The sequence below is a fragment of the Pan troglodytes genome, chromosome 21 (assembly GCF_028858775.2).
Source record: "Pan troglodytes isolate AG18354 chromosome 21, NHGRI_mPanTro3-v2.0_pri, whole genome shotgun sequence".
Lineage (NCBI taxonomy): Eukaryota > Metazoa > Chordata > Mammalia > Primates > Hominidae > Pan > Pan troglodytes.
Genome location: NC_072419.2, coordinates 68,446,136 through 68,473,896, shown reverse-complemented (window position 1 = coordinate 68,473,896; position 27,761 = coordinate 68,446,136). Strand labels below are relative to the sequence as shown.

Below are 27,761 nucleotides of genomic sequence, written 5' to 3'. Positions count from 1 at the left end.
GCTCGAGTCCTGTTCTGCCTGGTCCCTTGAGCTGGCCTCAGGGGTCACACTGTCCCCTCCTCAGCAGCTTTGCAACCTCACAGCCCTTCACATTGGCCTGTCGTACACGTCCCCTGCTCAGAAGCCCCTAGTGGAGCCCCGTCCAACAGAAATGACACAAGCCACACTTTTTAAAGTTTCTAGTAACCACAGCAAAAAAGTAAAAACAAACAGGTGAAATCCATTTAAATCATGCATTTTATTTGAGTCAGTATGTCCACAATAAACGCTAAACATTCAGTTACTGTGAGAAAATCCTAAGGAGGTCCTCGGCACCCTTTCTTGGCACTAAGCCTCTGAAGTCCGTGCGTCTCCAACACTCAAGAAACTCAACCGGGACTGACGCCCACAAAACACGACCAGGGCCGATGCTCGTGGAACGCGATGGGGACCCGCTGCTTCTCAAGTGCCCAACACCACACGTGGCCGCCATGGCGGACGGCCCCGCTCTCGGGCTCCCGCTGCCCTGCAGAAAGGCTGGGGCCTCTGGCCCAGCGCTTCTGGCCCCTTGTCTTCTCCACTGAGGTGCCTCTGGCCAGGCTGTTCCCTCCCCGGGGAACAACTCTACCCCACCTCTGAGAGCCCAGTGCTGTCTGTCCAGACCCAGGGCCAGTGGCCCCCACTCCCTGGGGCATTCCCTGAGACTCCATGGGAAACACCCCAGCCCCTCGCAAAGCTGGGGGACAGGAGGAGTTGATCGTGCACACACTGGCGCCCATCCCTCCGGAAGCTCTCAGAGGCAGCGGCCAGCCCCGATTCACGGGCCCCTCCCCTCCAGCACCCAGCAGGAGGGCAGCTTCCCCGGGACCACATGTCCAACGTGCATGTGTCAAGGGTCTTGGAGGCAGGCCCAGGCCCCCCGGGGTTGCAGAGGCAGAGTAGGTACCTGGGTTGGACTGCATGTTGATGTTGGTCCGAGACACGTAGTTGCCGATGGTGCCTTGCCCCTGCATGGGGACGCCCTGCGAGGCGGGTCCCGCGTGGCTGTAGCCGGGCCCAGAGATGCTCATGGAGGTGGTGGGCAGCGTGTTAGGCGCCGTCTGCTGCATGGACACGTGGCTCGGCCCTGGCATGGGGAGCAGGGAGTGGTGTCAGGCGCTGGGGAGCCAGGTCACCACTTCTGAAGATGAAGACACCCCAATTTCCCTTCAAGTGATTTTGGGAAGAGTTGCTATCAACAGCACTATTAATGATTAAGTGACTAATACATAAGTGGCCGGGAGCAGTGGCTCATGCCTGTAATCCCAGCACTTTGGGAGGCCGAGGTGGGTGGATCACCTGAAGTCAAGAGTTCGAAACCAGCCTGGACAACATGGTGAAACCCCGTCTCTATTAAAAATACAAAAAAATTAGCCAAGTGTGGTGGCACGTGCCTATAATCCCAGCTACTTGGGAGGCTGAGGCCGGAGAACTGCTTTAACCCGGGAGGCGGAGGTTGCAGTGGGCCAAGATCATGCCCATTGCACTCCAGCCTGGCCGACTAGAGCGAGACTCTGTCTCAAAGAAAAAAAAGAAAAGAAAAGAAAGCAGCGTACATGCTAGCAAAGTACAGGATGAATCGTTTATTTGTTGTTATTTTGTTATTATTTTCTGAGACAGGGTCTGGCTCTGTCACCCAGGCTGCAGGGCAGTGGCATGAACAAGGCTCACTTCAGCCTCACCCTCCCGAGCTCAAGTGACCTCTCTCCTCGGTCTCCCGAGTATTTAACAGTTTGGACTACAAGTGTGCGCCATCACACCTGGCTATTTTTTGTAAAGATGGGGCTTTGCCATATTGCCCAGGCTGGTCTCAAACTCCTGGCCTCAAGTAGTCTGCTGGTTCAGGCCTCACAAAGGGTTGGGATTAGAGGTCTGAGCCACCACGCCCGGCCTGTTATATTACTGTTAATGGTCTCCAAACGTTATCCATGCTTCTCAATCCAAAGACAGGAGCATTCCATTCCTATTACACAATCCACCTGGAACCCCGCAACTTGCATTTGAATTTGATGGAACGTGACAGTGTCAGAGAGAGTGGGCAACTGGAGCAGGGGCTCAGCCCAGCCGCACGGCAAGCTCGCTGCGGCCCTGAGCCTGGGCGATGGCAGCCGACCTGTGGCTACCCCAGGAGGAGTGGGTCCCATGCCCAGCCCTGTGAGGGGTGGGGTGCCCCACCATGGCAGCCGGCTGCCCAAGGGCTGCCTTGGTGGCCTCGTAGCCAGGAACGCCCTCCTCCCCGGCCGCACTCACCGTTGCCAATCTGGCCCTGCAGGAGGGAGGAAGGTGGCAGGCCCGTGCTGATGGCGTCACTCAGGCTGCCCTGAGAGTGCAGGCCCTGGCTGGAGCCGCTCTGAGTCAGGGCTCCAGGGCCCAGGTTCATGTTCTGCGTGGGCGGCTGCAGGCAACAGGAAGTTTTCAGGGAAAAACGGTTAATTTACGGAGAGCGACCTCCACAAGCCAGGCCAGGGACGAGAGGGCACCCGAGATTTGCCACCACACATCATGGCCACCTGGTCAATGTTTGTAATCAGCAGCCATCGTCACAGCCAGGTGACCGCAGAGCACCAGGCCCAGATGGAGATGGCAGAGTGAGCGTCTGGGTGAGCGTTCACAACTCTACTGAGTATCAAGTTCATCCACACGTGCCTGGGTGTGAAAAGCTGGACCTCCTCCTGGGACAGCAGGGAACCCCTTCCCCGGCCCACCAGGCTGAACGCACCCCGTCCCCCTCGGGCGCAGGTGACCAGCGCCTCCGTGCTCCCCGACCACGACCCCTCCGTGCCAAGAGCTTTGGCACAGGCGGGATCCCTCTCCTGTTTCCTGTGCTCCTGCTGCATGTGCCCCTTCCCCGACTCCCCCCACCCCACACCCGCCTCGGATCACACCACACAGAAGGGAGTGAGTGTGAAGTGGCCCTCAGCACTCTCCCAGATCAAGGTCAACCAGCAGCTCTGGAGGTCTGCACACACATGCTGTCTACACCTGGCCAAGAAAAGGAAATTTCCACCAGGACCCGTGGGTGTCTGCAGGGTGAAGAAGTGCAATTTGACAGGTCAGTGGAGGTGGGTTTAACATTTTTACTCGCAAAACACATCCTGGCATTTATGTCATCACTTGCTGAGGAATAAGGGTCACTAGGAGATACGTCATTCCCGGCGACATGTCTGTCCCGGAACCCCGTCAGCAGGACAGAGGCTGCAGCAGCACGACCTCGTCTTCACTGTGACAATTTAATCTTGGAAAAATGCATTTTAAAAAATCAAACAAAATAAAATATTTGAACTAACACTGGGAGAATTTACTGTGCTGGGCATGTTTTCTTTTAAGTTCCGTTTTCACCCACAGCAGCGCATGTGCACGGTTCACAGCGGCTCAAAGCACCCGGAGAGGCTCCAGGGAGACGCAGGGCCCCCATCCCACCTCTCCCCACCCCACCTCTCCCCATCCCACCTCTCCCCACCCCACCTCTCCCCATCCCACCTCTCCCCACCCCACCTCTCCCCACCTCTCCCCACCCCACCTCTCCCCACCCCTCCCCACCCCACCTCTCCCCTCTCCCCACCCCACCCCACCTCTCCCCACCCCACCTCTCCCCACCTCTCCCCATCCCACCTCTTTCCACCTCTCCCCACCCCACCCCACCTCTCCCCACCTGTCCCCACCCCACCTCTCTCCACCTCTCCCCACCCCACCCCACCCCACCTCTCCCCACCTCTCCCCACCTCTCCCCATCCCACCTCTCCCCACCCCCGACCCGAGAGCTGCGGCTGCTCCTGGAGTGGCTTCTCCGGGGCTTCCCTCCCTTCAATACATAACGAGGCTGAGCCACAGTTCTGACCTGGCCACCTCAGACGCTGTCATTACCCCCAGTCTGTCAGGAAGGGTTGGTCACCACCGCCCACACTCCCATTTCTGGTGGCTCTAGTGGTATTTTTGGTTTCTCTGAGTCATCTTTGCTACCTGAGGTGACATGCCCACAATTCCGATCTTAGGCAGTGTCCGAGTCCTTGCTGGGTAAAGGAGGCCAACCCCCCGTGGGTACTCACGGCAGGAAGCAGGGACTGCATGTTCTGGTTGGAGTCTGCGATCGTGGCCAGGTATACCAGGTTCCGGTGCAGGATCTGCTGGTACCTGCAGGAGAGGGGGCACGCATGAGGCAGGACGACGGGACCACAGAGTCCCCACGTGGATCCAAGGCAGAAGTAAAGTGTGAACAAGACAGCCTGACATCCAGCCAAACCCCATGAGGACATGGACCCCAGATGACACCCAGCTGGACACAGGCAGGTGGCAGGGTGCTGGGGTCTAGGCGGGGACGGGAGGGCAGCCTCTACCCCAAACCCTGAGCAGGCTCCCAACCCATGACAAAAACTCTGGAAAGACTCTAAGGTAACAGCTAAGCGGAAGCTGGCATTGGTCTGTTCAGAGGATGGAGATGGGGGGAGGCCACGAGGAGGCAGGGGCCTGAAGGTGACAGAGGGACAGAGCCCTCGTCCAGTTGAGCCAGGCAGTGGGCGGACTCCATAGAGCCAACGACCCTGAGAAAGCCCTGGAAAGAAATGGGGAAGCACAGTTCTGCCAGGGAAGGCCCCTCGTATACCTCGCACCAGTGGGGACCCAGTCCCTTCACCCCACCCACACCCAGGGGTGTCTGAGGCCATTCACGCACTTCCCACCTCCAGGTCAGTCTGACAGCCACTTGGACAGCCGCTTGGAGGGTGGCAGACTGGCCACGCACCCCTCCTATGCATCAGGCATTAGGTTCACAGGGTCACAGGAGGTCCCACCTGGAGTAGGTGCTGTCTCCTGGTGCGCTGGCTGTTGGCCACAGAGCTGCCCAGAGAGGCTGGCCCAGGCCTCCCCACACTGCTCCTGCCTCCCACTTTCCGCCTCCCTCAGAACTACCCCAGTTCTGGCAGCAATGCTTCGCAGCTGTGCCGGGGACTCTCGGGACATATCTGGCCTCCGTGCTGGGGGACTCTCGGGACATATCTGGCCTCCGTGCTGGGGGACTCTCGGGACATATCTGACCTCCGTGCTGGGGGACTCCTGGGACATATCTGGCCTCTGTGCAGGGGACTCCTGGGACATATCTGGCCTCCGTGCTGGGGACTCTTGGGACTTATCTGATCTCTGTGCTGGGGGACACTTGGGACGTATCTGGCCTCCATGCTTAGACTCTGCATGACACCCTCCAAGTGTTCTGGTGTATGGCGGGCACTCACTGCGTGCACTCGGCCGTCTTGCCCTTGCTCTGGTACTCCAGGATGCACTGGATCAGGTGGTGGTTCTCGTCCAGCATCTGCGGAGAGAGCGTGAGCGGGCGCTGCCGACGCGGGGCTGTCGCTGACCCTCGGGATCAACTGCCATCGCTACACATCTAGTTTTCATATAGGTTGAGCGTCCCTTACGTGAAACGTGTCAGATTTCAGATTTTTCCAGATTTGGGGATATGTGTATTAGACCCACCGGTTTGGCATCCCTAATCCAAAAACCCGAAATCCAAAATGATCCAATGAGCATTTCCTTTGAGCCTCATGTTGGTGCTCAAAAAGTTCTGGATTTTGGAGCACTTCAAATTTCCAGATCTCGGATGCTACGCCTGTTCTGTATACGAAACTGTTGTTACGTGCATTGCCTCAGCCACCACAGACCGAACATTCACACCTCCCTGTGCTGGGGACTTCATCCGTATGCGGCAGGGCCATCTAAGCCCACAAATGAAAACACAGAGGCCCCGTGCCCCCAGCAGCCCCCAGCCCGAAGGACCCTCCAGCTTCCAGGGCCCTTGACGGCAGAGCATCTGTGCAGCAAGGGTCAGCCAAGCCGATGGCAAGGATGTCAGGACCCTGTGGGCACCCCACAAGAGGCCCTGGTGCCCCTAGGTGGAGGGGATAGCCTCGAATTGCAACCACACAGGGTGGGGCACAGGTAACTGCCCCCTCCCAAGGATCAGCAGGGGTCCAGGGCACTCCCAGGTGGTAAGGGCATCGAGACTTCCTGCAGGGGCTGCACCAACCGGGGTGAGGGAGGGAAGGAAAGGGTCTGGGGGGGTCAGGGATGGCACCACCGGTAGAAGAAACCACACACACACAGGCCGGCGTGGGGGCAGAAAAGATGGGTGAGACTGCGGAACCCGGCATGACCTAGACCTGGGGCTGGCACCCCGCAGCCCTCACCCCCAGGGGTGCTGCGCTGAAATGCAGGAGAACGGCACGATAGGCCCACAGGCCACACAGGGAAGGCCGGTCCCGTCTTGAACCTTCAGTGTCTTACACATAAAGTGTGTGTGCCCAGACAAGGTCATGACCCTAAACCCAGATTAAACCAGTTTCAAGTGACTCAGGTGAACAGCCAGATGTGGGCCTCCCAGAGCTGGGCCAGGGGTCTCTCTGCAGGCGCCACGTGCTCCTAGAACTGGCAAAATGGAGGCTTCTGGTCCAGGGACGGCCAGGCATACACTCCGCCAAGCACGGTCTGCGCTCAAGATGGGCACTGCCAGGAACCTGTCAGATGCAGGGGCTCAGCCTGTCTCTGACCTGGTGACCCACGTGCCTGGCCACACCTGAGCAGCAGGGGGCTGGGCCCACAGATTCCCCAGGTTTCCTTCCCAAAGCGCCTCCTGAACGTGCTCTGTGGCCCCAGGAGGGCTCTGGAGCACTCCCCAAATCAAGCGGCCCAAGGCCTTGCGTCCACACACCTGCGCGTAGTCAGGACGTGCTGAGTCTGGTGGCTGGTAGAAGTGGGGAGGGGTGGGTGGCAGCAGAGGAACAGGGACTGGGGCCAGGCGGCATCCTGCAGACACCACACAGGACGCCCACAGGCCGTGGGGAGCAGGCACAGGAGAGCTGGCTCTTTCAAGATGTCCACCTGGGGGCAGCACTGGGTGGCCCGCGGAGACCCAACGGGAGGCGAGAGAGGAGAGAGGGGGTATGGGAGGGGACTGAGAAGAGGCGACACCCGCCCTGTGACCAGCCGCCTCTGTCTGCAGGGAGGCACAGAACTGAGCCCACCGCACCTGCTGCTTTTCATAAAAAGGCCTTTTCTCAGAGGCTGGCACCCAAGGAAAAAGCAGTGCCTTTTGGCTCCACTACAGCGTGCTGGGTCACTCAGCCCTAAGAGGCCGCTCCCGACAGGAGCTCTACAGGCCCTGGAGCAGGGGAGCCCTAGGGCAAGGGGAGGAGGAGCCCACCTGCCTGCCTGGGGCCTTGGGGCCACCCAGCTGTGCCTCCACCCTGCAACGTGGCCCCTCTAACTGCGATTTGACCTTGGGGCCCAAACTCATCCACAGGCAGAGGGAGCCCAGGGTGGAGAGAGCCAAGCCAGGCCAGCTCACAGGGCAGAGCCCGGACCCACAGCCCCAGCTGAGTGACTGCCCCCAACTCAGCTTCCTCCTCCGCCGGTCTCCACGACTTCAGGGTTGGTTTCTCCTGCTCTATTTTTTCTTAAAGTTATACCTTCCCCCTTTCCACTCTTTACCACTTTTCTCCCTGCTGGGGACAAGGTGCCCTGCACTCAGCTGAGCCCAATGGGGCCGAGGAGCCATCCTGAGATGGGGGTGGGGGGCCGCCAGGGGACACTGTGGGCCAGGCTTACCAGTGGGCAGGTGAGGGAGAGTCCACCTGCCAGGCGCCGGCATTCCAGATGGCTCTGCCTTCAGATGAACTGCAGGAAGGGACAACTATGGGCTTTCTTCCTTTCCTTCTAAAGGGCTTCCCCTCCTTGACTCCTAACCCCCAGGCAGAGACTGTCTCCAGGGACACGAACTAGACACGGCGGGCATTTCAGCATCACTCCCAGCACGGGGCCGCGATGGGCCAGCGGGCGCAAGCCACTGACTTCATTAGGCAGAGCCCCGCGGGTGTGCACTGGCCAGGGCAGTGCCGCGAGGTTTATGCACGCATGACGAAACACAGTACTGGTGTGGGTGTTTAAAAAACTGGATACAGAGAACTTTCTCATGTATGTTAGACACATACCCACTTCAAAAAGGGCAGGACAGGCAGAATGAAAGGTGGAAGACTGGACACCCCAAACCCCAGGCCCCGGCCGGCGACTAAGGATGGAACAGGTGTGGCCTTCTAAGGACAGAATGGGGAGGGCACAAGATGGCAGCGGCGGGAGTTTGGAAGCTGAAAAGCACATGGATGAGTAATAACCGAATCAGTGCCCCCAGGGCACCCGGCCTGAGCCACACTGTGCTGCGAAGCCCCACAAGGCTCAGGAATGTTAAAATTCCGGCACCTTTCAGGGTCGCCCAGGATCTGCTGGCAGGAGATGGGGTTGGAGGAGGGGGCGTCTCCAGGAAAGTGACCAGCCTGGAGGAAAGATGCTTGGGCAATGAAGGGAAAGAGCACCTCAGAGTGAACCATAGGCCACACGCCTGCCTGAGCATAGCAGGCAGTGCCCCGGCCTCCAATCCCCAGAAGCCACAGCGGTGCGGCCCCCACCTGCCATTTGAAAGACAAAGGCCAAAACCAGCCACAGAGGCCAAAATCCAAAGACGAAGGTTATGCAAGATGGAAACTTTTTCTATTTGCTTTTCTTCTGAGACAGGGTCTCGCTCTGTCACCCAGGCTGGAGTGCAGTGGCGTGATCTTGGCTTACTGCAACCTCCACCTCCCAGGCTCAAGTGATCCTCCTACCTCAACCGCCCGAGTAGCTGAGACTACAGGCGTGTGCCACCATACCTGGCTAAATGTTTTTTTTTTTTTTGGTAGAGACAGGGTCTCCCTGTGTTGCCCAGGCTGGTCTCGATCTCCTAGGTTCAAGTGATCTGCCCGCCTCTGCCTCCCCAAGTGCTCATTACAGGCATGAGCCATTGCACCCGGCCTGAAACTTTTTTAAAAAATCCAACAAAACCTATTATAAATATCCTCACGAAGTCAGCCGGTGCAGTGATGCAGGTTACTGGAGCCCCAGAAAAGAAGATGATGCCAGTTAGAAACAACAGAGGGGGCAGAAGAGCTCTGGAGGTGAAAACCTGTTAGTCAGAACACAACTCAACAGAGGGGCGGGATATGAAGTTGAGGAGGAGTCCTGGAAAGCAGGACGGATCGACCGAGGAGAAAACAGAAAGACCACGAAGAAAGGGAGTGGGCCAGCGCGGCCCTCCAGGAGCCCCAGAGACAGGAGCAGCAAGGAAATCACCCCCAAATCCTTCAATCATTTTCTCAGAGCGGAAGGACGCATTTCCCCATTGGAAGGGCCCCCAGGTGACCAGTTTGCCAAAAAAGACCAGGGACAAAGAAAGATCCTAAACATGACAGGAGAGAAAAACCAGGTTGCACGTGAAGGACAGTGGATTCCGACGGCACGGAGCCTCCTACATGGGCCCACAGGGGGCGACGACCTCACGGAGACTTCCGGAGGAGCTGTGTCCCATACCAAGGGACACCCCCTGAGGTGTGATGATCCAGTCCCAACGGAGACCTCTGGGGGGCCGATGGCCTGGCCTGAGGGAGGCTCTGGAGGAGAGATGAACTCACCATGGAGGTTTCCGGAAGGGCTACGGTCTGATCCTGAGGGAGACTTCTGCGTAGAAATTCTAGTCCGCCGAAACCGCAACCAGGCGTGAAGGGGGAATGGACGCACTTTCAGACCCGCAAGTTAGGAAAACGCACCTTGTACCCAAACCAGGGGCACTCGATGACTGGCCGGCATTCTTCAAAAACTGTCAGAGTCATCAAAGACAAGGAAGATGAACAAGTGGTTCTCAACAGACATGGTCCCAGGGTCCTTCCAGTAATCCTTAATGATGTCCTACAAAAGCCATTACCGGGACAACTGGGAAGTCACAGTGAGTTGGAGCAGACGGCTGTGCTGCTGCCACGTCAGCTCCCCCGTTTCAATCTTTGTATGGCGTCATGTCCTCGTCGGCAGCAAAGTCACGCTCAAGCATTTGGGAGTAAAGGGGCACCAAGTCTACAACTCATTCTCAAATTGTCAGGGCAAGAATAACACGTGTCCACAGGACAGAAGAGGGGAGGGGACAGCAAGTGAGGTGGCGTTAACATGCCAGCAGTCGAGTGAAGGGAGCGTGGGAATTCTGTTTAAAGGGACACATCCCAAACACCTGTTCTCAGGAGGCCATAAAATGATGCACCTCCCTCCCCAAACCAAGGGAGCAAATCCCAAGAGAAGATCCAAGACCCAACCCAAGAGAAGCCAGAGGAATTCGGCCAATGGTGGGAGGCCCACGGAGAGCAGCCCCGAGACTGAAACCCGGAAGAATACCTGAGCAAAGGAGGAGATACACTAGTGACAAGTGATCGAAAAGAAAAACAATCAACAACTCCAGGAAAAACAAAAGCCAGGCAGGAAAAGCAGTCACACGGTCCTGCGTGGTTCAGCAGTGAGCAAGGTGTTTATCATCACCACGTCAACAGCAGAGGCAGATCCAACCCGAGAAAGCCACTCTGATGGGTATGAGTGGGGAGCGCAGGTGTGCAGTGGGGAGGGCAGACCTTATCTGGTGACCTGTTCTCCCTGGTCACCAGGTTTAAGGTCAGCAGCCCTAAACCCATTCCAAAGTGGCCACTTGGTTTGGCCTTGAGAAGGGCAAGACAGTGCCTCTGGGAGGTGGGAGGCATTACTCCTGAGGTTACTCACACCCTGATAGGGTCTGGCTGTGTCCCCACCCAAATCTCATCTTGTAGTTCCCATTAGCCCCACGTGTCGTGGGAGGAACCCAGTGGGAAGAAATTAGATGGATGGGAGCTGTCTCCCCCATGCAGTTCTTGTGATGGTGAGTGAGTCTGCATGAGATCTGTTGGTTTTACAAGCACCTGGCATCTCCCCTGCTTGCGCTTCTCCTTCCTGCCGCCTTGTGAAGAAGGTGCCTTGCTTCCCCTTCCGCCATGATTCTAAGTTTCCTGAGGCCTCCCCAGCCCTGTGGAACTGTGAGTTAATTAAGCCTCTTTCCTTTATAAATTACCCCGTCTCAGATATTTCTTCATAGCAGTGTGAGAACAACTAACACACACGCCCATGGTGCTTCTTGACTCCTGATGTGCACGCGTGGCTTTGGTGAGCATAAAATCCAAAGCAAAAGACCCTGACAGGACGGAAATGCACCGACAGGCAGCTGTGGCCCCCACTCTGGAGCTTGTCGATTCGTAGTTTCTTATGTGTCTGTGTTTATGAAAATCTCTAAGACAAGCATTTACTCATGGTATCATCTGCAAAGCGACCTTAAAGAGGCCTGAAGTGAGTCTGGGGTTGCCAGGGCTGGTGATGGGCCCACCTGAGTCTCCTCCATGTGGTGTGTACCTCTAACACTAAGCTGAACAAAGAAGCCATTCACGCGGCCTGGAGCATTCTAGATCTTCTGTATTTACTGCTGTCTTCTGCAGACACTGTTTCCCAGCTTCCTGATGTGCACTTGTGTATTTTTCTGCAACGTGAGATACAGTTCTCTCCACCCTTTCCTGAGAGGCTGAGTTTCTACAGGTTCAGGGGTAAACCCGCGCCAGAGACGTCACCGGGAAAGCACTGAAGCTGGTGGCCTGAGGCCTCCCGAGGTGAGGGCGCTGGGGACAGAGATGAGGTGGCAACTCCATCTGGAGGAGCCAGAGGCTGGCATCGGGGGCCGCAGCAAGGAGGGGTAGTGAGATCCCATCTCTGAGCATGCTTCATCAATGTGCCCATCCTAGGCCTGGGTGAGTGGAGGCGACAGTGAGGAGGTGCGACCCGCTCTGCTCATGGTGGAGTGGGCATGGGTGGCCAGTCGGGTGAAGACCGACGTGGGCATGCATCTGCTCAATGCCATGAGGCAGCGGAGCCCCAGGAGGCTCCTGGGGTTGACGTCCAGCTGGGCTGGAGGCTGGGCAGGAGCACACGGGTAAGGTGGGGGAAGGGCGGCCCGCTGGAGGAAACAGGCACGTGCGAAGGCCACGGGGCATGTCCAGGAATGGAGGCCAGCTCTGGGGAGCGGGAAAAGAGGGGAACGGGGGAGGCCAGCTCTGGGGAGCGGGAAGAGAGGGGAACGGGGGAGGCCAGCTCTGGGGAGCGGGAAGAGAGGGGAACGGGGGAGGCCAGCTCTGGGGAGCGGGAAGAGCGGGGAACGGGGGAGGCCAGCTCTGGGGAGCGGGAAGAGAGGGGAACGGGGGAGGCCAGCTCTGGGGAGCGGGAAGAGAGGGGAACGGGGGAGGCCAGCTCTGGGGAGCGGGAAGAGAGGGGAACGGGGGAGGCCAGCTCTGGGGAGCGGGAAGAGAGGGGAACGGGGGAGGCCAGCTCTGGGGAGCGGGAAGAGAGGGGAACGGGGGAGGCCAGCTCTGGGGAGCGGGAAGAGAGGGGAACGGGGGCTGCTGGGGGACAGGAGTCCTGTGCCCATTGTGGGGGTGACTTTCTCAACCAAAGCCTGTGCTCACTGCAGAGGCTGGCTGGACCAAGATCCCAACGCGGCTGGGTGCATCCATTACCCAATGCGCAACAAACCTCCCGGAGCCGCGTGGTTGAAACATGATTTGTTAGTTCTCATGATTCTGGGCTGGTTCGGAGGATCTTCTGCTGGGCTTGGCTGGGCTCGCAGCTGGGGCAGCTGGGACACCCGGGCCTCCCACTCCCTCTCTGCGTGGTCACCCCTGTGGTCTCAGGCTCTGAGGGGCAGCCCCAACGTGTCTCTGTTGGTCGGGCTGGCTGATGCCCAGGGCCAAGCCCAGCACCCACAGGGAGACAAACCCAAGGGGCACGGAAGCTGCGGCCATGGCAATGGACCATGTGGGTGAGCAGAGAAACTGGATTTGGCAGGCGGGGACTGACGGGGGACACGGGGCTTGGCTTGGAGGGCCCAGGGCACAGCCAGGCACCAAGGATGGGGTCTGGGGCTGCTGAAGCCCCACCGTGGGGTCCTAACTGGGTAGGCGAGGGAGTGAGGATGAGAACTGGGGACGGAGAACTGGGGTCCCAGAGCCCACAGAGAGTAGGGGAAGGGCTGGGGCCACCAGGCAAAAACCTGGGTGAGGGGCTCTCAGCAGAACAGTCTCTCCCCAATGACAACCTGTGTGGGGCCCTGGAAGCCGGACAGAGGAGGCCTGGGGCTCTGAGGCTCACTGCCGGGGTTGGCTCAGCCCACACTGGGCAGGAAGACCTCCAGTGTCCTCATGGTTGTCCTTTCTAATTACAAAGACTTTTGGAACCTTTTTAATTTTGCAGGAGGAACCCGTGGCTCCTCCTCCCCAGACGCCAGCTCTGCCGATTCTGGAAGCGTCTGGCATGGAACCTGTGCACTCCCCTCCCGACTCTGCACACACCTGATAACGTTTTGCTCCCGCTGTTCCACACAGCTCCCTTTCCTCTCAAATATCTTGGAGACTGTCCTCTGTCAGCACATAGACACCTCACCTGTCCCTTGAGCCCAGGAGGACAAGGCTGCACGAGCTGTGATCACGTTACTGCACCTCAGCCTGGGCGAAGGAGCAAGACTCTGTCTCCAAAAAAAAAAAAAAAAAAATCCACCTCAATGTTTCTTATGCTCCGGAGAATTCCACAACATGGACACAACGTAGTACTCTGTCTGCTTGGACAGACATTGAAATTGTTCCCCGTCTTCTGCTACTACATGCAGGGCTGCCATGCACTCCCCACGCATGGCGTGGACACAGACGCAGAATCAATTCCTAGGAGTCATCAAGGTGTGAGGGGGACCAGCCTGGCTAACCGGAGAGCTGGTCGAGCATCAGCAGGTGGCTAAGCCAGCAATGGCACCTGCGCTAGCGCCTGCCACTCCTGTTCTCGGGGCAGACATCACTGACCCATCAGCAGTCCTTCCCTCTGAGCCCAGCCTGAGCTGCTCCGTCCCTGCCCCCGAGGTCAGCAAGCCGATACTACAGACTCCACTGATGGAAGCCAGTGGGGCCCCTCTGAACATTCACCCAACTGTGGAATCCGTGAAGTCGGTGTGTAGGTTTCAGAAGAGCCTCTCAATTTACACATGTGCAGTCTCCTTGGGAGGAGCTGGCTGCTGCCTCACGGCCCCACCGCTGTATGCTTGACGTGTGTGTGCAATTTCAAAGACTCTAAGAACATGTGAAGACACGCTGAACAGACACAAGAGCAGCCGCCTCTGCATGTGCCTTGGCAATCACTTTCAGTCTCATGGCGCTTTGGGCTGTCACAGCACAGCACAACACAACAAAATCACTGTGCTCCTGACAGTTTCCAAGCTGGAGACGTGCTTATTGTACTAGCAACATGCGACGTCTGTGTGCATCTCACCCATGTGCTGACACTGCCTTTTCTTTCTGACATGACCCTGGACTTGCGATGGTTTCCTGCAGTTTGGAATGGAGTCCTCACCTCCCTTTCCGAATACCATGGATAAATTCCGGCCATTCCTTGCTCGTTGAGTGCCTGATCAAAGGCTAAAGCTGACCAATTACAAGGCTGCTGGGCATTGCCTTACCCATACAGGCTATGAGGGAGGCCACAGCCCTGTCCTCTTCGTAAAGACAAGGAAACTGGGGCACAGAAAGGCGAAGCACACATCACCATCAGCAGGATAAGAATGTGAGCCCAGGAGGCCCGGCCTGCCCCACCCTGCCCTCCTGCAGCTCCATGGCCCCCATCCCCATCCTGGTAACACCGAGGACCTGCCTGCATTCCACACCTATTTCCCATTTGAGGAGGATATAAACAGGCCATTTCCGTCCCCATTGTGCACAGCAGCTGTGGTGGCCGATTAGAATCAGACCAGTGTCACAGGAGCCCCCTTCCTACCATCATCCATGGCACCTTCTCCCAACCCTTTGGACTCCTCTTGTGATCACATGGAGGGAGGTGGTGGAGGTGCCTGCCCGAACCAGGCGGGAAGACCTGCACTCCCTCTTCCCAGGCCCCACAGGCCTTACGGTCCATCAGCGCCAGCCCGCTAACTGCTCGGCACCCAGGGCCTGTTTATTCCTGCATCCACTGGGGGCGGGCATGACACTGCCACCACCTGCAGCCCGGGGATTCCAGGGAATCTGTCTTCTGACTCCAAGCACACAGAGGCAGGTGCCCAGGCCCCGACCCACTGGCCCAGGGCCCAGACCGCGCAAAGGGCCGGAGCCTCGAGGAGAGCACCCGCAGGACCGCCGGCTAGCGAGCACCACCTGGGCAAGACCTGGGCTGCCTTTGGCTGCTGGCTCCAGACTCCACACCCAGCGACTGGATGGCAGACAGGGACTCTGGAGACCCACCAGCCTTGGAAAGGTCACGGGTAAAGGGCAGTGGGCAGGCACAGTGTCTTTATCCAAATGCGTCCTCACCCTCCAGGCTGGGTAGGAGTTGGGAGAGCAGCTTCAGGAGCATCCAGCAAGAGGGTGTATGGCCAGGCTTTACAGGCAGAGGGGGGACAGAGGCCAGGCTGTGGCTGCTCCCTCCAGGACAATGCCTTTCTCCTGCCCACCTCCCCCGTGGCGCTTGGGTTCAAGGGCCTTGCAGAGCGCCTCCCTCACCTGACCGAAGACAGCAAGGAGGCTGAGCCTCCCTCACCTAAGACAGCAAGGAGGCCAAGCCTCCCTCACCTGACCTAAGACAGCAAGGAGGCCGAGCCTCCCTCACCTGACCTAAGACAGCAAGGAGGCCGAGCCTCCCTCACCTGACCGAAGAGAGCAAGGAGGCCGAGCCTCCCTCACCTGACCTAAGACAGCAAGGAGGCCGAGCCTCCCTTACCTGACCGAAGAGAGCAAGGAGGCCGAGCCTCCCTCACCTAAGACAGCAAGGAGGCCAAGCCTCCCTCACCTGACCTAAGACAGCAAGGAGGCCGAGCCTCCCTCACCTGACCTAAGACAGCAAGGAGGCCGAGCAAGGCTGGTGGCTGCGGGTTCCCTCCCCGGGGCTGAGCCCAGGCTCCGGAATGAGGGGACCCAACCCCCCTATCCCTGCGGATGTAAAGACAGGCCCCCATGCTCCCCTTCTCGGGTGGAGGGAGCCTCTGATCGCAGGAGGAACGCTGTCAATCAGCCACGTGCAAGGGAGGCTCGGCATCCCCAAGCCATTCAGTCACTGGACAGCTTTAACCTTACAAACACTCCTAGCCAAATTAGCTTGCGTTCCTTCAGACAGCAAGTTCCACGTCTGAGGGAGCACACAGGGTGCCCACTGCCTGCTGGGTGTGCACTCCATCCTCCGCAGCCCATCCCCACCCAGAAGTGCGCCCCTTGCCCATGCCCCACCCCCGCACCTGGGTACCAAGGACATGGGGTAGGGCTGGTCCAGCCTCAACAACTCCCTGGCTCTCAGACCCTGGGCACGGCACTAACCCACCCCACGAAGGTCTTGTCTTCCCACACCAAACCCACCCAGCAGGCGGCCCCAGGGGCCCACCTCCTCTCAGCTCCATCCCATTCCCTCAGAGCCTTTCCCCAACCCTGCCCCGCAACAGGTGCTGGGGATCCAGACACCCAGCAGACAGGCAGACACCACTGCTATTATCCGGCCAAGGAAACCAATGAGAAAACCAATACAAACAGAAACAGTAACACATTTATTGAGCAATTACTGCATGCCAAGCAGCAAAGAGGCAACTCAGGGGTCCCCTTCAAGCCTGGCCACGTGGTCCGAGGTGACCACTGCAGGCCCAGCCCCAACAGCAGCGTAAGGAGCACGCACTGGACAACAGAACACTACAGTCCCCAGCTGGTGGCTAGAGAACACCCAGCCAGGCCCAGGGCCACCGTGGGGACATGGCCCAGCCCCACTGCAGGGTTCCCCAGCACAGTCATGTCCTCTGTGGTGCTTGCCACAGAGCGGTTCTGACTGTCTCACCCACACACTGCTGCCTGGTCACCACCAGCTACCCTCCCCACATCAGCCCAGCACCCCCTGCTCTTCCACTTTAGGTCCCCCAATACCTGCTCCATGCAGGCCAGGCTCGGGACCCTCTGTGACTCCCTGCCCCTGCCCCATGGTTCTCTTTCTCTGGGATAGCCCTCACCACAAACGCACTCTCGTGGGCTAAACTGTACCCAGACCCCTGGTGCCTGCGCATGGGAGGTACTGGAAACGAGGTATCTGAAAATGAAATAAAGACGGGGTCATGCTGGATTAAGGTCGGCCCTAAAACCAGTGACTAGAGTCCTTATAAAAAGTGGGAAATTGAGGCCAGGCACGGTGGCTCATGCCTGTAATCCCAGCACTTTGGGAGGCTAAGGGGGGGAGGGGGCAGATCACCTGGGGTTGGGAGTTCAAGACCAGCCTGGCCAACACGGAGAAACTCCGTCTCTACTAAAAATACAAAATTAGCCGGGTGTGGTGGCACGTGCCTATAATCCCAGCTACTCAGGAGGCTGAGGCAGAAGAATCGCTTGAACGTGGGCGGGGGCGCGGAGGTTGTGAGCCCGAGATCGCGCCACTGCACTCTAGCCTGGGCAAGAAGAGCGAAAGTCCATCCAAAAAAAAAAAGATGATCAAAACAGAGACACGCTGGATGCACCTACAAGCCAGAGAACATCAAGGGCTGCCTGCAGTCATCAGAAGCCAGGAGAAGAGCAGGTAACTGACCCCTGGACTTGGGACTTCTGGTCTTCAGAACTGTGAGGGAATAGATTTCTGTTGTTTGAAGCCACCTGAGTTGTGGGAATGTGTCAAGGAAGTCACAGGACACGAACGCATCTGCTTATCTCAAAACACTTCCACTGATGGGACCAGCGTCACAGATGATCCGGCACGTGCTCAGCACTAACTGTGCTCAGACACTATGAGAGGCTGGGGATCAGCAAAGAATAATCAGTCACACGCCAAACTCAGGAGCCCAAGCAAGTGCTACAAGGGCCACATGACTGCCGACGGAGCATGAGACGTGGAACACGTGAGTGAGGCTTTGAAGGTTGAGTAGAAGTTGGCCTGGAAGATCTCCACCCGCACAGAATGCTGTAAGGACAAGTTGTAGACCTCCTTCTCCTTCACTACCACGCAGAATGCTGTAAGGACAAGTTGTAGACTTCCTTCTCCTTCACTACCACGCAGGCTTCAGAGGGGTCCCTGGCTTCTCTTAAAGCTCTCGGCATGACACTACCAGCACACACTGTGGACACAGCACACGTCTGAGGCATAGAACATACACCTCTCACACCTTTCTCAGCCTTCTCACACCTCCCAGTAAAAGATCCCTGGGTACATATATTCACCGTCAAAACACCAAGCCCAATACGCAGACTGCTGGCCCTACCAGGCCAAGTCAGCAGCCTAAACTGAAGGCCTATTTCCAATGGTCAGCAGGCTGAGTTTCTGCCCAGGGACCCACGGTCCACAGGTGCATTTCTTCCTTTCTGATCTGATGTTCGGGGCAGCACCTCAATACACACTTTTACCTGGAGAATTTGGGGAGCTTCAATGGAACTGTGTGCGAAGTGCAAATAATGGGATAAACGTTGCAGCCAAAGGTAGCTTCAGGAACAATGACTGTTAAGCTCCAAAAAACCAGAGTGCCAGCAGACGCTCTGGGTTCCAACATTTGCCTCTGAGCCTAGAGCTTGACCTCCGCCTGGCCAAATGTTCCCAGATCAAGGGGCACCAACAGAACAGATCCTGGAGCCACCGTATGGGTTCAACACCTGGCTGTGCCACTTACCAGCAAGGCATTTAGCCCCCCTAGGCCTCAGTGTCCACTTACCAGCAAGGCACGGCCTCCCTAGGCCGCAGCCTCTTTAGCTATTAAACGGGAAGCCAGTAGCTTCTATGAAGAATTGGATGAATCAAGATTTATAAAACCCCTAGAACAGTGTCTGGGATACGGTAAGCGCCACATAAGTGTTTACTAAGTAAATTAAAATGCCACACTTGTAAATCTGTATTTCTGCTATTCTCAATCTCTCCTGTTCAGAGTTGGCCAAGGTTCTCATTTGTTAAGACCATCAAATTTCTAAAACTAGCAACAGCAAAGGTAGTCTCAAAATAGGCGATAGATTTAGGACAACTTCCACAGGAGACTGGCACGTCATCAAGGAATAACAGCCTCAGTCAAGGTCAAGGTGAACCCCCTTAGGGAGACAAGCGGCTCCTGGGAACCTAGGAATACCACTGTTTATCCCTGCAATCCCACCAGGGTGAAGACGGAGTCAGAGTTTAGGAAAAAAAACCAATGTCATTCCAACAGATGTTGTGACAACTGAAACGGGTGTGGCTAATGCTGATTTTCTTCCGAATCTGTCTTCTACAGAAAAAACAGCAGAAAATACAAAGTCTCAATTTCACAACTTAGGGCTTTGGATAACGGTGTCCCAAACCCACGTAAACGCTGTCTCTTGAAAACCACAAGGCCGAACTTACGGAGCTAGAAGAAAGGCTGTGGAGCAAATCCGTCAAGTTTGTTAGGCGAGGCGGCTGGCGAGGGTGTCACGCTGAAACCCGGCGTAGCCGCGAGGATACGGAGGGGGCGGTGCGCTCCCTACGGGGCCGGGCTGCGTAACGATGCCCCCCAAATGGGGATCGGGACGCGTCCTTCCGTGCCTCCATCGTTCGCGCCTCGCTCCAGGAGCAAGAGGGGCAGCCCCGGCCACAGTCTCCGCGGTCGCAGTGCGCCCGGAGGCCGACCCGGGCCCCTCACCACTAACCAAGATGAGCGCAGAAAACGAGTACCGCCCGCCTTCGCCACCGAAGCTGGCTGCGGAGCGCGACGAGCCCTCGCCGCGGCTCCGGCCCCGAGGAGTCCCCGTGCGCCCGGCATAGCCCAGGACAGTTCCCAGCGCGCGCCGCGGACGCGGGTAACAGCGCGCTCGGGGGCCGGCAGCCTCCAGCGTCCGCCCGGCCCCCACTGCCCAGTGCCCCGGCCCGAGGGACCCGCGCGCCCCAACAAAGTTGGCGCAGGCTCTCCGGGGAGCGCCCCCCACACGGCCGGGTGCCCGCCGGCGCGCAGGCGTGGGACGCGGGGAAGGGCACGGGGCCGCCGTCGGGGCTCGCGGCCGCCCGGCTGCGCCCCGGCTTTGTTCGCGCCCCGCGCCCGCCAGCTGCCCGCGCCCCGTCCCCGCGCGCGCCCGCCCGCAGACCCGCCGCCCAGCGCCGCCGCTCCGGCCCGGCCCACCTTCTGGATGGTTTGCTGCGTAACCTCCCCTTTGCCTCTTGGCCGGGCAGACGCGAAGGCCACGGACATGGTGGCGGCGCGGGGCTCAGCCCGTGGTCATCGAGGTGGATACTCCGGCTGCGCTGGGCGGCCCGAGGCGCTCATTATCCGCAGTCGCGGAGGGGGGGGCAGGGGGCGGGAGCGCGGGGGGCGCCGCGTCGTGGGCTCGTCCGCCCCGTCGCCGTCGCCGCGCCTCCGGGCCCGCGGCGCCGCCGCTCCGCCCTGCAGAACGGTCTGCGGCCCAGTGCCGAACGGTGGCCCCCGGCGACCCCCTCGCACCCAGCGCCCGGCCCTCGCCGGAGCACCGCCTCCCACCCCCGGCCACCGGTGGTTCGGCCTGACCCCGCCCCGGCGCGCGCCATCACGTCCGCCCGCCGCCGCCTGACGCTGCCCGTCGCCGCCTGACGCCGCCCGTCGCCGGCAGCGCAGGTCACGGCGCCGAGGGTGGGGCGCGGGCGTAGTGGCGCCGGGAGTCGCGGGTGCGCGCGGGCCGTGAGTGTGCGCTTTTGAGAGTCGCGGCGGAAGGAGCCCGGCCGCCGCCCGCCGGCATGAGCTACGACCGCGCCATCACCGTCTTCTCGCCCGACGGCCACCTCTTCCAAGTGGAGTACGCGCAGGAGGCCGTCAAGAAGGGCTCGACCGCGGTGAGGCGCCGGGGCCTGCGCGGGGCCGGGGACGCGGGCGGAAGTGGGGCTGGGGAGCCGAGAGAGGGCCGGGGCCGGGCGCGGCGCTGTGGGCGCCCGCGGGCGTGCGCGGGGCAGCGGCGCGGGCGGTCAGGGCTGTAGCTGAGCGCGGGCCCCGCTGCCGGTCTCCACGAGTGCCTGCAGAGGCGGCGTTTGGCGTGAGCCGCGAGCGCTCGTTCTCCCCACTCAGCGCCTCGCTTGGGGCCCGGCCTCGCGTGGGGCCCCGGGCACGGGGGCCGTGACGACGCCATCTTGAGCACCCCTGGCCCCGGCCGGGCGCGTGGGTCGCGCCGCCGCCCCGGCGAGCAGAGGCCGGGCGAGGGCCGCCCTGGGCCGCGGAGCGCGGGGGGTAGGCCGTGCGCTCGCTGGGGGGCTGTTCACGCAGCCGGGTGGCTGGGGAGCGAACTACTCAAACCCCCCTTATGGGGACCCCCACCCGCTCCGGGGCAACACTAATTCTCTAGGCCCAGGTGGGCTTCGAGAACAAAGCGACTCGCTGGCCTGGCCGGTGGCGGGCGCCTCCCGGGTCTCCGCACTCTGCCGGGAGGAGCCTTCCCGGGGCCGGGCTGCAGCCGCCCGGGTCAGGACTGGTTTGAACGCGGCCGTTTCGTTTTGAGGAGGGCTCGTGTACATTGACCTTAGTGACATTGTTTGAAACTTAAATTTGTACCATCAAGACGTGTCAGTTTAATTGGTCAGCCTGTGAGATCGTTATTCTTTTATCACCTGGTATTCAGAGGTTTGAGCAGGCAGACAAAGCAGCACACACGGTTCTGTAAATTTTGAGTTGTTTTCATTTTCTGAATCTTTGTTTTGAAATGAAGGCCCAGTATTCATCAGGTGATCTAACTCAGCTTAAAGAGGACTAGGAGTCGGCTGACCCCTGTACCCACCCCAATACTGCCACCCCCGCCAGCTGGCCGCCGCTGGCTTTAACGAACCGATATAGCTTCTCTGGGCCTCGAGTCAGTCGAAGGTCAAGTGAGTCAGTACCTGAGAAAGCTCCCAGAAAACCCAAACACTTCAGATCAATACTTCTCAGCCAGGGATGGTTTTGGGCCCACACGGAGCCACTGGCAGTGTGTGGAGACTTTTCCAGTGGTAAGACCTTGCAGAGGTGCTCTTGGCATTTGGAGGGTAGAGGCCAGGGACGCTGCTCAATATCCCACCCGTGCTCAGGGCGGCAGGCACAGGGAGCTCCCCCTGCCCAGGTGCTCACAGTGCTGAGCTGGAGAAGCCCTGCTCTAAACCAGGAGGCGCTGTTTATCCCAATGATGGTTCCCTTTGTTTCTGGCTTGACTCGGGGTTGACTGTCAGTGATTGTTCATGCTTTTAATAACAGCCATATTCTTCTCCAGCATCAGCCATAAACAATTTGGGATAACAGTTGACACCTTGTCACTGACGGCAAATCAGGCCCCTTCTCATGGCTGTCACATGAGTATGTCACAGTGCAGGAAACAGTGCATTGTGGCTCAATATAATTTCACAACTACAGAAACACTGCCTTCAGAACACCAGACTTGAGTGAAAGTCTCAGGCTTCCAGGCTTTGCACGGGACTGTTTGATTCATTGGGTTGAAAGGAAACACATGCCGATTATATAATGGTTACTCACTAGCTATGTTGTAACTAAAACTACATCTCAGTATTTGAAAGGCCCAGGTTGGGCACCTAGGTGAGCACGCCTGGGCTAGCTCTACCAGCAGTAGATGAATACCCCTGGGTTTGCAGGATGTGGTGCCAGCCACAGTGACAGACAAGTAGAGGAGAAAGGGGTGTGGGTGAACACACCTTCCAGTGGGAGCTGCCACCCGGAGTACGTACCCCCCAGGACCCAGGTTCAGATCTGCTCCTACTGCTCGCTGCCTGGCAGTAGAACCATTTATCACTTTTTTGGGAGGATGGGGTGGGGTGAGGGGACAGAGTCTTGCTGTCTCTGTCTCCCAGCCGTCATGGCTCACTGCAGCGTCCACCTCCCAGGCTCTAGCGATCCTCCCACCAGCCCCCACAGTAGCTGGGACTACAGGCTTCAGCCACCACACCTGGCTAATTTTTGTACTTTTTGTAGAGACAGGGTTTTCCCATGTTGTCCGGCTGGTCTTGAACTCTTGAATTTAAGTCATCCACCCACCTCAGCCTCCCAAAGTGCTGGAATTAACAGGCATGAGCCACTGCACCCAGCACTCTTATCACTTTCTTACGTGGTTTGTGGATCTTAATTAAAGGTTGGTGTTCGAGGAAGAGACATTGTTGTTCTTGGTGTGGAGAAGAAGTCAGTGGCCAAACTGCAGGATGAAAGAACAGTGCGGAAGATCTGTGCTTTGGATGACAACGTCTGCATGGCCTTTGCAGGTATGAGTCGGTGGGGAGCACTGTCTTACTCTCTAGAGTCTCAGCGAAGAATAGGGCTTTGGAGATTAACTTGGGTGTGTGGGCTATTGTGAGCCATATAAACTGAGTAAATGAAAATCATTTAAAAGAATTGGATTTGAAGTTGGCTAATTTCTTTGGTGGCCTCTCTCTGCCATAGCGGGTGAAACAGAAATGGCTAAATGGATGAAAACACTTCTGGCTGCTGCGCAATTTGACCTCCACTGTTATTTTTCTGTATCAATCAGTTACAATCTAGAGAAAGGCTGGACTTTCTAGAGCTAACTGCATCTGTGGCATGGAGAGGACAGAACCACGTCCTGCCATCCCCAGCAGTAAAAAGGACCGCACTGGTGGATGCAGGCCATGCCTCGCCATGTTCTCAGTGCTGTTTTGGTCTTGCTCATTTCTCCTCTCAGCAGATGCAATCTAGGAAGATCTCAATTCATGTAATGAAATTAGGGATTAACTCAATTTCTAAGATTCCCAAGAGGACTCAGGTACTGTATTTAAGTATGGTCTGAAGTACACAATTCTTCATATGCAGACAGTCCCTGTTGATCTATGTTTTTAAAAATCCAGATTCTGCACAGCAGCCTACAATTTTTTATTTACAATGGGTTTATGGGGTAGTAAATGCATTTTCAGCCAGGTATTTTTGACTTACGATGAGTTTAGCGGGATACCACCCCACTGCACATCAAGAAGCATCTGTACACAATTTCCTGGAAGTTCCCAGGGGCTGATAGGTTCCGCTGCCAGTCAGTTAGAATAGCCTTGCTGCCGGTTTGGGGGGTCTGTGGAAGGTTAAATGCTGGGTCATCGTGTCTGTCCCCCACCCTGTAGTTTGTGCTGTCTCTCTAGCAGAAGCCTCTCTGCTTTCCTTGCAGGCCTCACCGCCGATGCAAGGATAGTCATCAACAGGGCCCGGGTGGAGTGCCAGAGCCACCGGCTGACTGTGGAGGACCCGGTCACTGTGGAGTACATCACCCGCTACATCGCCAGTCTGAAGCAGGTGGGTGCCTGCCCGCTCGCATGCTCACCTCTGGCAGCAGGGCAGTCACGGCTCTGCCATGGGGGGTCCTGCCATGTCACTTCATGTGGATTTGCATGTCACTTCAGGTGAATCAGAAAACTGATTTATTCCAGGGCGTGATCCTAATCTTGACTTGCACAAGTGTAACTTGACCTAGCTCACCAATTTCAGTAACATTGTTCTGTTCTCAGTTCCTGGCATGGGATATTCCAAATTCCTGTGTCTGGAGGGAAATGATAGCTTTTGTCTTGCCATCCTGAGTGACCAGTCACAAAGCAGTTGAAGGGGGCTGGAAGCCACCCTATGAGGAAACGCCATTAGTGTGTAAGCAGAATGTGTGTCTACCTGTCAAAGTAATTTCCAGTAACCTGAGTTCACAATTCTGGTCCTAGGTGAGTTTTTCTAGGAGTGAAAATGCAGAAAAGGATGTTGAAAGCTATTGGCTAATGTATCATTTGAACTGCTGATAACCTGAGAGGGGGCTCAGGCATGATTTAAAATGTTCGTATCTTCACTAAGTACGGTTCTTTCCTCACATGCAGTTTCTTAATTGGATGGCACTGACCTGTTTCTTTTCTTGCTAGCGTTATACACAGAGCAATGGGCGCAGGCCGTTTGGCATCTCTGCCCTCATCGTGGGTTTCGACTTCGATGGCACTCCTAGGCTCTATCAGACTGACCCCTCGGGCACATACCATGCCTGGAAGGTGAGTTCATGACAAAGGGGCTTTGGATAGTCTTGCCAGAAAAAGGCTTTGAGGGGTGGGAGGTCCTGGGCTTCCTGCTGTAGGCCCTGTATCAGTGAATGAGTCAGTTTAAGTTAACCTAGTCCTATGAGAGCAAGAAAATTATTAAACATTGCTGTTTGGAAGAAAATCAAAGGGCAGCAAGGTGTAAGCGTAGTCCACATAAATTAAAATTCTTGGGTGGGTGCGGTGACTCAACGCCTGTAATCTCAGCACTTTGGGAGGCTGAGGCAGTTGGATCACCTGAGGTCAGGTGTTCGAGACCAGCCTGGCCAACATGGCAGAACCCTGTCTCCACTAAAAATACAAAAAAAATTTGTTGGGCATGGTGGCACATGCCTGTAATGCCAGCTACTCAGGAGGCTGAGGCAGGAAAATCGCTTGAACCCGAGAGGCATAGGTTGCAGTGAGCCGAGATCACACCACTGCACTCCAGGCTGGGCAACAAGAGCAAAACTCTACCTCAAAAAAAATAAAAATAAAAAATCTCCCATTGCCTCTTGATAGCACAGTAAAAGATATAATCGTATAACCCCATTCTCGGTAAGAATCAGCACCAACTCTAAACAGCTCTTTGCAAAAGGAAGCCACGAGGCAGGGCCTGTGTCCACGGCTGCTGTCCAGCACTCCAGCTTGTCTCCTGCCACTGCCACTGCCACTGGCTGGGCGGCCCATGTAGGGCAGCTGTGTTCCAGGGCTGGCCCTGGGTTGTCATGCCCTATGCCACGTGAGAACATACGTGTCTGTTTTAGGCCAATGCCATAGGCCGGGGTGCCAAGTCAGTGCGCGAGTTCCTGGAGAAGAACTATACTGACGAAGCCATTGAAACAGATGATCTGACCATTAAGCTGGTGATCAAGGCACTCCTGGAAGTAAGTTTGCATTTGGAATCCAGGCAAGGTGGTGAAGATACCACGTTTTGGTGGTGAGTGGTGGGTAGATGGGCAGGAAGGAAGGTGGCAAGGATCCAGCAGTAATGCTTAATGACTGCTGTGTTCCAGGCACTGCTCTGGTCTATGGTGTATCCTAACTGCTGTGTTCCTTGAAATAGCCATGCAAGGTGTGATCATTAGTGTCTTTATCCAGCCGGGGCAGCTGAGGGTTGTGCAGGGGCACACAGCATGAGAACCAGAGGCAGGATGTGAACCCAGCTGTCCAGCTGTGGAATCTGTTCTCGAGCCATCACTAGGCCTTCCAGAGGCTTGAACTGTTGCTAAAGTCAGGGAATTAGAGAACTGGAGATATGGTTGGGCTTTGTCAAGACCTTGAAGTGCTAGCAGGTAAAACCAGAGAGGGACTAGCTGGAAGGCCAGGCGGGAGCGTAGGCATCAGGATTCCTGGTTGTAACCACTGTGTCAAGAGGAGGGCCTCGAGCACCGCTACTGTGCAGGAGAGAGGAGTCCCAGTGCTGGGAGGCGGAGGGGTGTGCAGGCATCCCAAACAGACTTCACAAATGGCCATGCGTTTAGGACAAAGACACAGGTTTTGGGGGCTGGGACCTCTGTTCCTGGGACGGTGCTGGGTTTGGGTACACACCTATTTAAGGTACTCCTGAGAGCTGCTTTTGTCTTGAATAGGGAAAGGTGGCTAATGCTCCTGTCTTCTGTCCCTTCAAGGTGGTTCAGTCAGGTGGCAAAAACATTGAACTTGCTGTCATGAGGCGAGATCAACCCCTCAAGGTAATCGCCAAGTTTGTCTGCTTTCTTTACCTGTCAGTTTTCTCCCATGATCAGGGCTGAGCAGTACCAGTTCCGAAGGAAACATCATAGGGCCATTCTGTGGTTGTAACATTAGGAAAATGTCTTTCTGAGGCTCCCCATACGTCAAAGAGAAGATTCCCATCTTCCTCTAATTAGATGGTCCACGCGTGTTCTCTGGGCATGCTGAGCGGCTGCCAGTCAGATCTGCTGCTGCTGCTGCTGCTTAATACTTGTCTAGGTCAGGCCAGCATCCTCTTGTTTTCCTTGAGGTTCCTCTCCAAAGAGGTTGTATGAGCAGCAGTGCCAAAGCTTGGCCGCCCTCCCCAGAAGAGGGCGCTGGTTCCTTGGCACCTTGTGTGGCTTAGGTAACCATGAAGTTTTTTTCGATAGATTTTAAATCCTGAAGAAATTGAGAAGTATGTTGCTGAAATTGAAAAAGAAAAAGAAGAAAACGAAAAGAAGAAACAAAAGAAAGCATCATGATGAATAAAATGTCTTTGCTTGTAATTTTAAAATTCATATCAATCATGGATGAGTCTCGATGTGTAGGCCTTTCCATTCCATTTATTCACAGAGTGTCCTACAATAAACTTCCGTATTTTTAACCTGTTTTTTTTTTTTTTAAGAGAATGTGTATCTTTAGGTGCAATCACAGCAGTCCTCTCATCTCTCACCCTTCTTTTTCAACCCTGAGCCACCGTAATTGAGCTTTCCTTTCTGTTCCTTGTGGCTAAGACAGTAAGCCAGTGTGAGACACAGTTTCCTCCCTTGGGAAGTCAGAGCTGCTGCCCTGGGTCCTGCAGAGAAACCTGGCCTTCAGCAGACCTGTTTCTCTGTTGTAGACACAGAATGACTTCCGTTTGCTTTTAGACCTTCATTCTAGTCCCCTAATGAATGTATAATGTCAAGGACACAAACACAAGTAGCCCTGGGTTCATTCTGTAGAGCAGCAGCTTTGTTCAAAGCAGCTTTGCATGTCTGACTTTCATAGACCACATCTTGACGTCTGCCCCCTATGTTGAAGACTGGTTCTGGCTATTCTCTGCCCTTTCCTGCGTTTTGACTTGTAGTCCCACAGTTTAAGGCTTTTGGGTCCTCCTCTGGTCCTTGGTTTTGGGCATGTGTCTTCTAAAAAGGAGTAAAGGGGCCCAGATACATTTTGAG

At 56.8% G+C, this 27,761-nt stretch overlaps 2 protein-coding genes across 14 annotated transcripts in view; one reads left to right on the top strand and one right to left on the bottom strand.

The window, feature by feature from the left end:
* The window catches only part of SS18L1 (SS18L1 subunit of BAF chromatin remodeling complex), a 40,393-nt gene extending 20,200 nt beyond the window's left edge, over positions 1–20,193 (bottom strand). For 3 of the 13 annotated variants that reach the window (XR_001712340.3, XM_016938228.3, XM_063802723.1), the window contains exons 1-5: positions 20,021–20,191; positions 5,244–5,320; positions 4,065–4,149; positions 2,269–2,413; positions 926–1,105 (exon numbers count right to left, since the gene is read on the bottom strand). Coding sequence is in view for 9 of the 13 variants with exons in the window: in XM_016938228.3 (XP_016793717.1) it covers positions 926–1,105; positions 2,269–2,413; positions 4,065–4,149; positions 5,244–5,320; positions 20,021–20,089 (556 nt within the window). In the remaining 4 variants the exon portion in view is untranslated. The other 10 variants (XR_008541251.2, XM_054674518.2, XR_010154156.1 and 7 more) reach the window with 8 other exon arrangements.
* A 219-nt stretch (positions 20,194–20,412) lies between these two features.
* Positions 20,413–27,202, top strand: PSMA7 (proteasome 20S subunit alpha 7). Its single transcript, XM_514761.8, has 7 exons — positions 20,413–20,703; positions 22,971–23,097; positions 24,006–24,130; positions 24,736–24,858; positions 25,650–25,769; positions 26,514–26,576; positions 26,988–27,202. Exons 1-7 carry the CDS (start codon positions 20,608–20,610, stop codon positions 27,078–27,080), a joined length of 747 nt encoding a protein of 248 aa, XP_514761.3. The 5' UTR covers positions 20,413–20,607; the 3' UTR covers positions 27,081–27,202.
* The last annotated feature ends 559 nt before the right edge of the window (positions 27,203–27,761 follow it).

Excerpts from the sequence above, each read along its gene's own strand:
- PSMA7 (XM_514761.8), top strand. The coding sequence starts at position 20,608 with ATGAGCTACGACCGCGCCATCACCGTCTTCTCGCCCGACGGCCACCTC. Across the intron at positions 20,704-22,970 it reads TCAAGAAGGGCTCGACCGCG|GTTGGTGTTCGAGGAAGAGA; the intron begins GTGAGGCGCCGG and ends TCTTAATTAAAG. Across the intron at positions 25,770-26,513 it reads TGATCAAGGCACTCCTGGAA|GTGGTTCAGTCAGGTGGCAA; the intron begins GTAAGTTTGCAT and ends TGTCCCTTCAAG.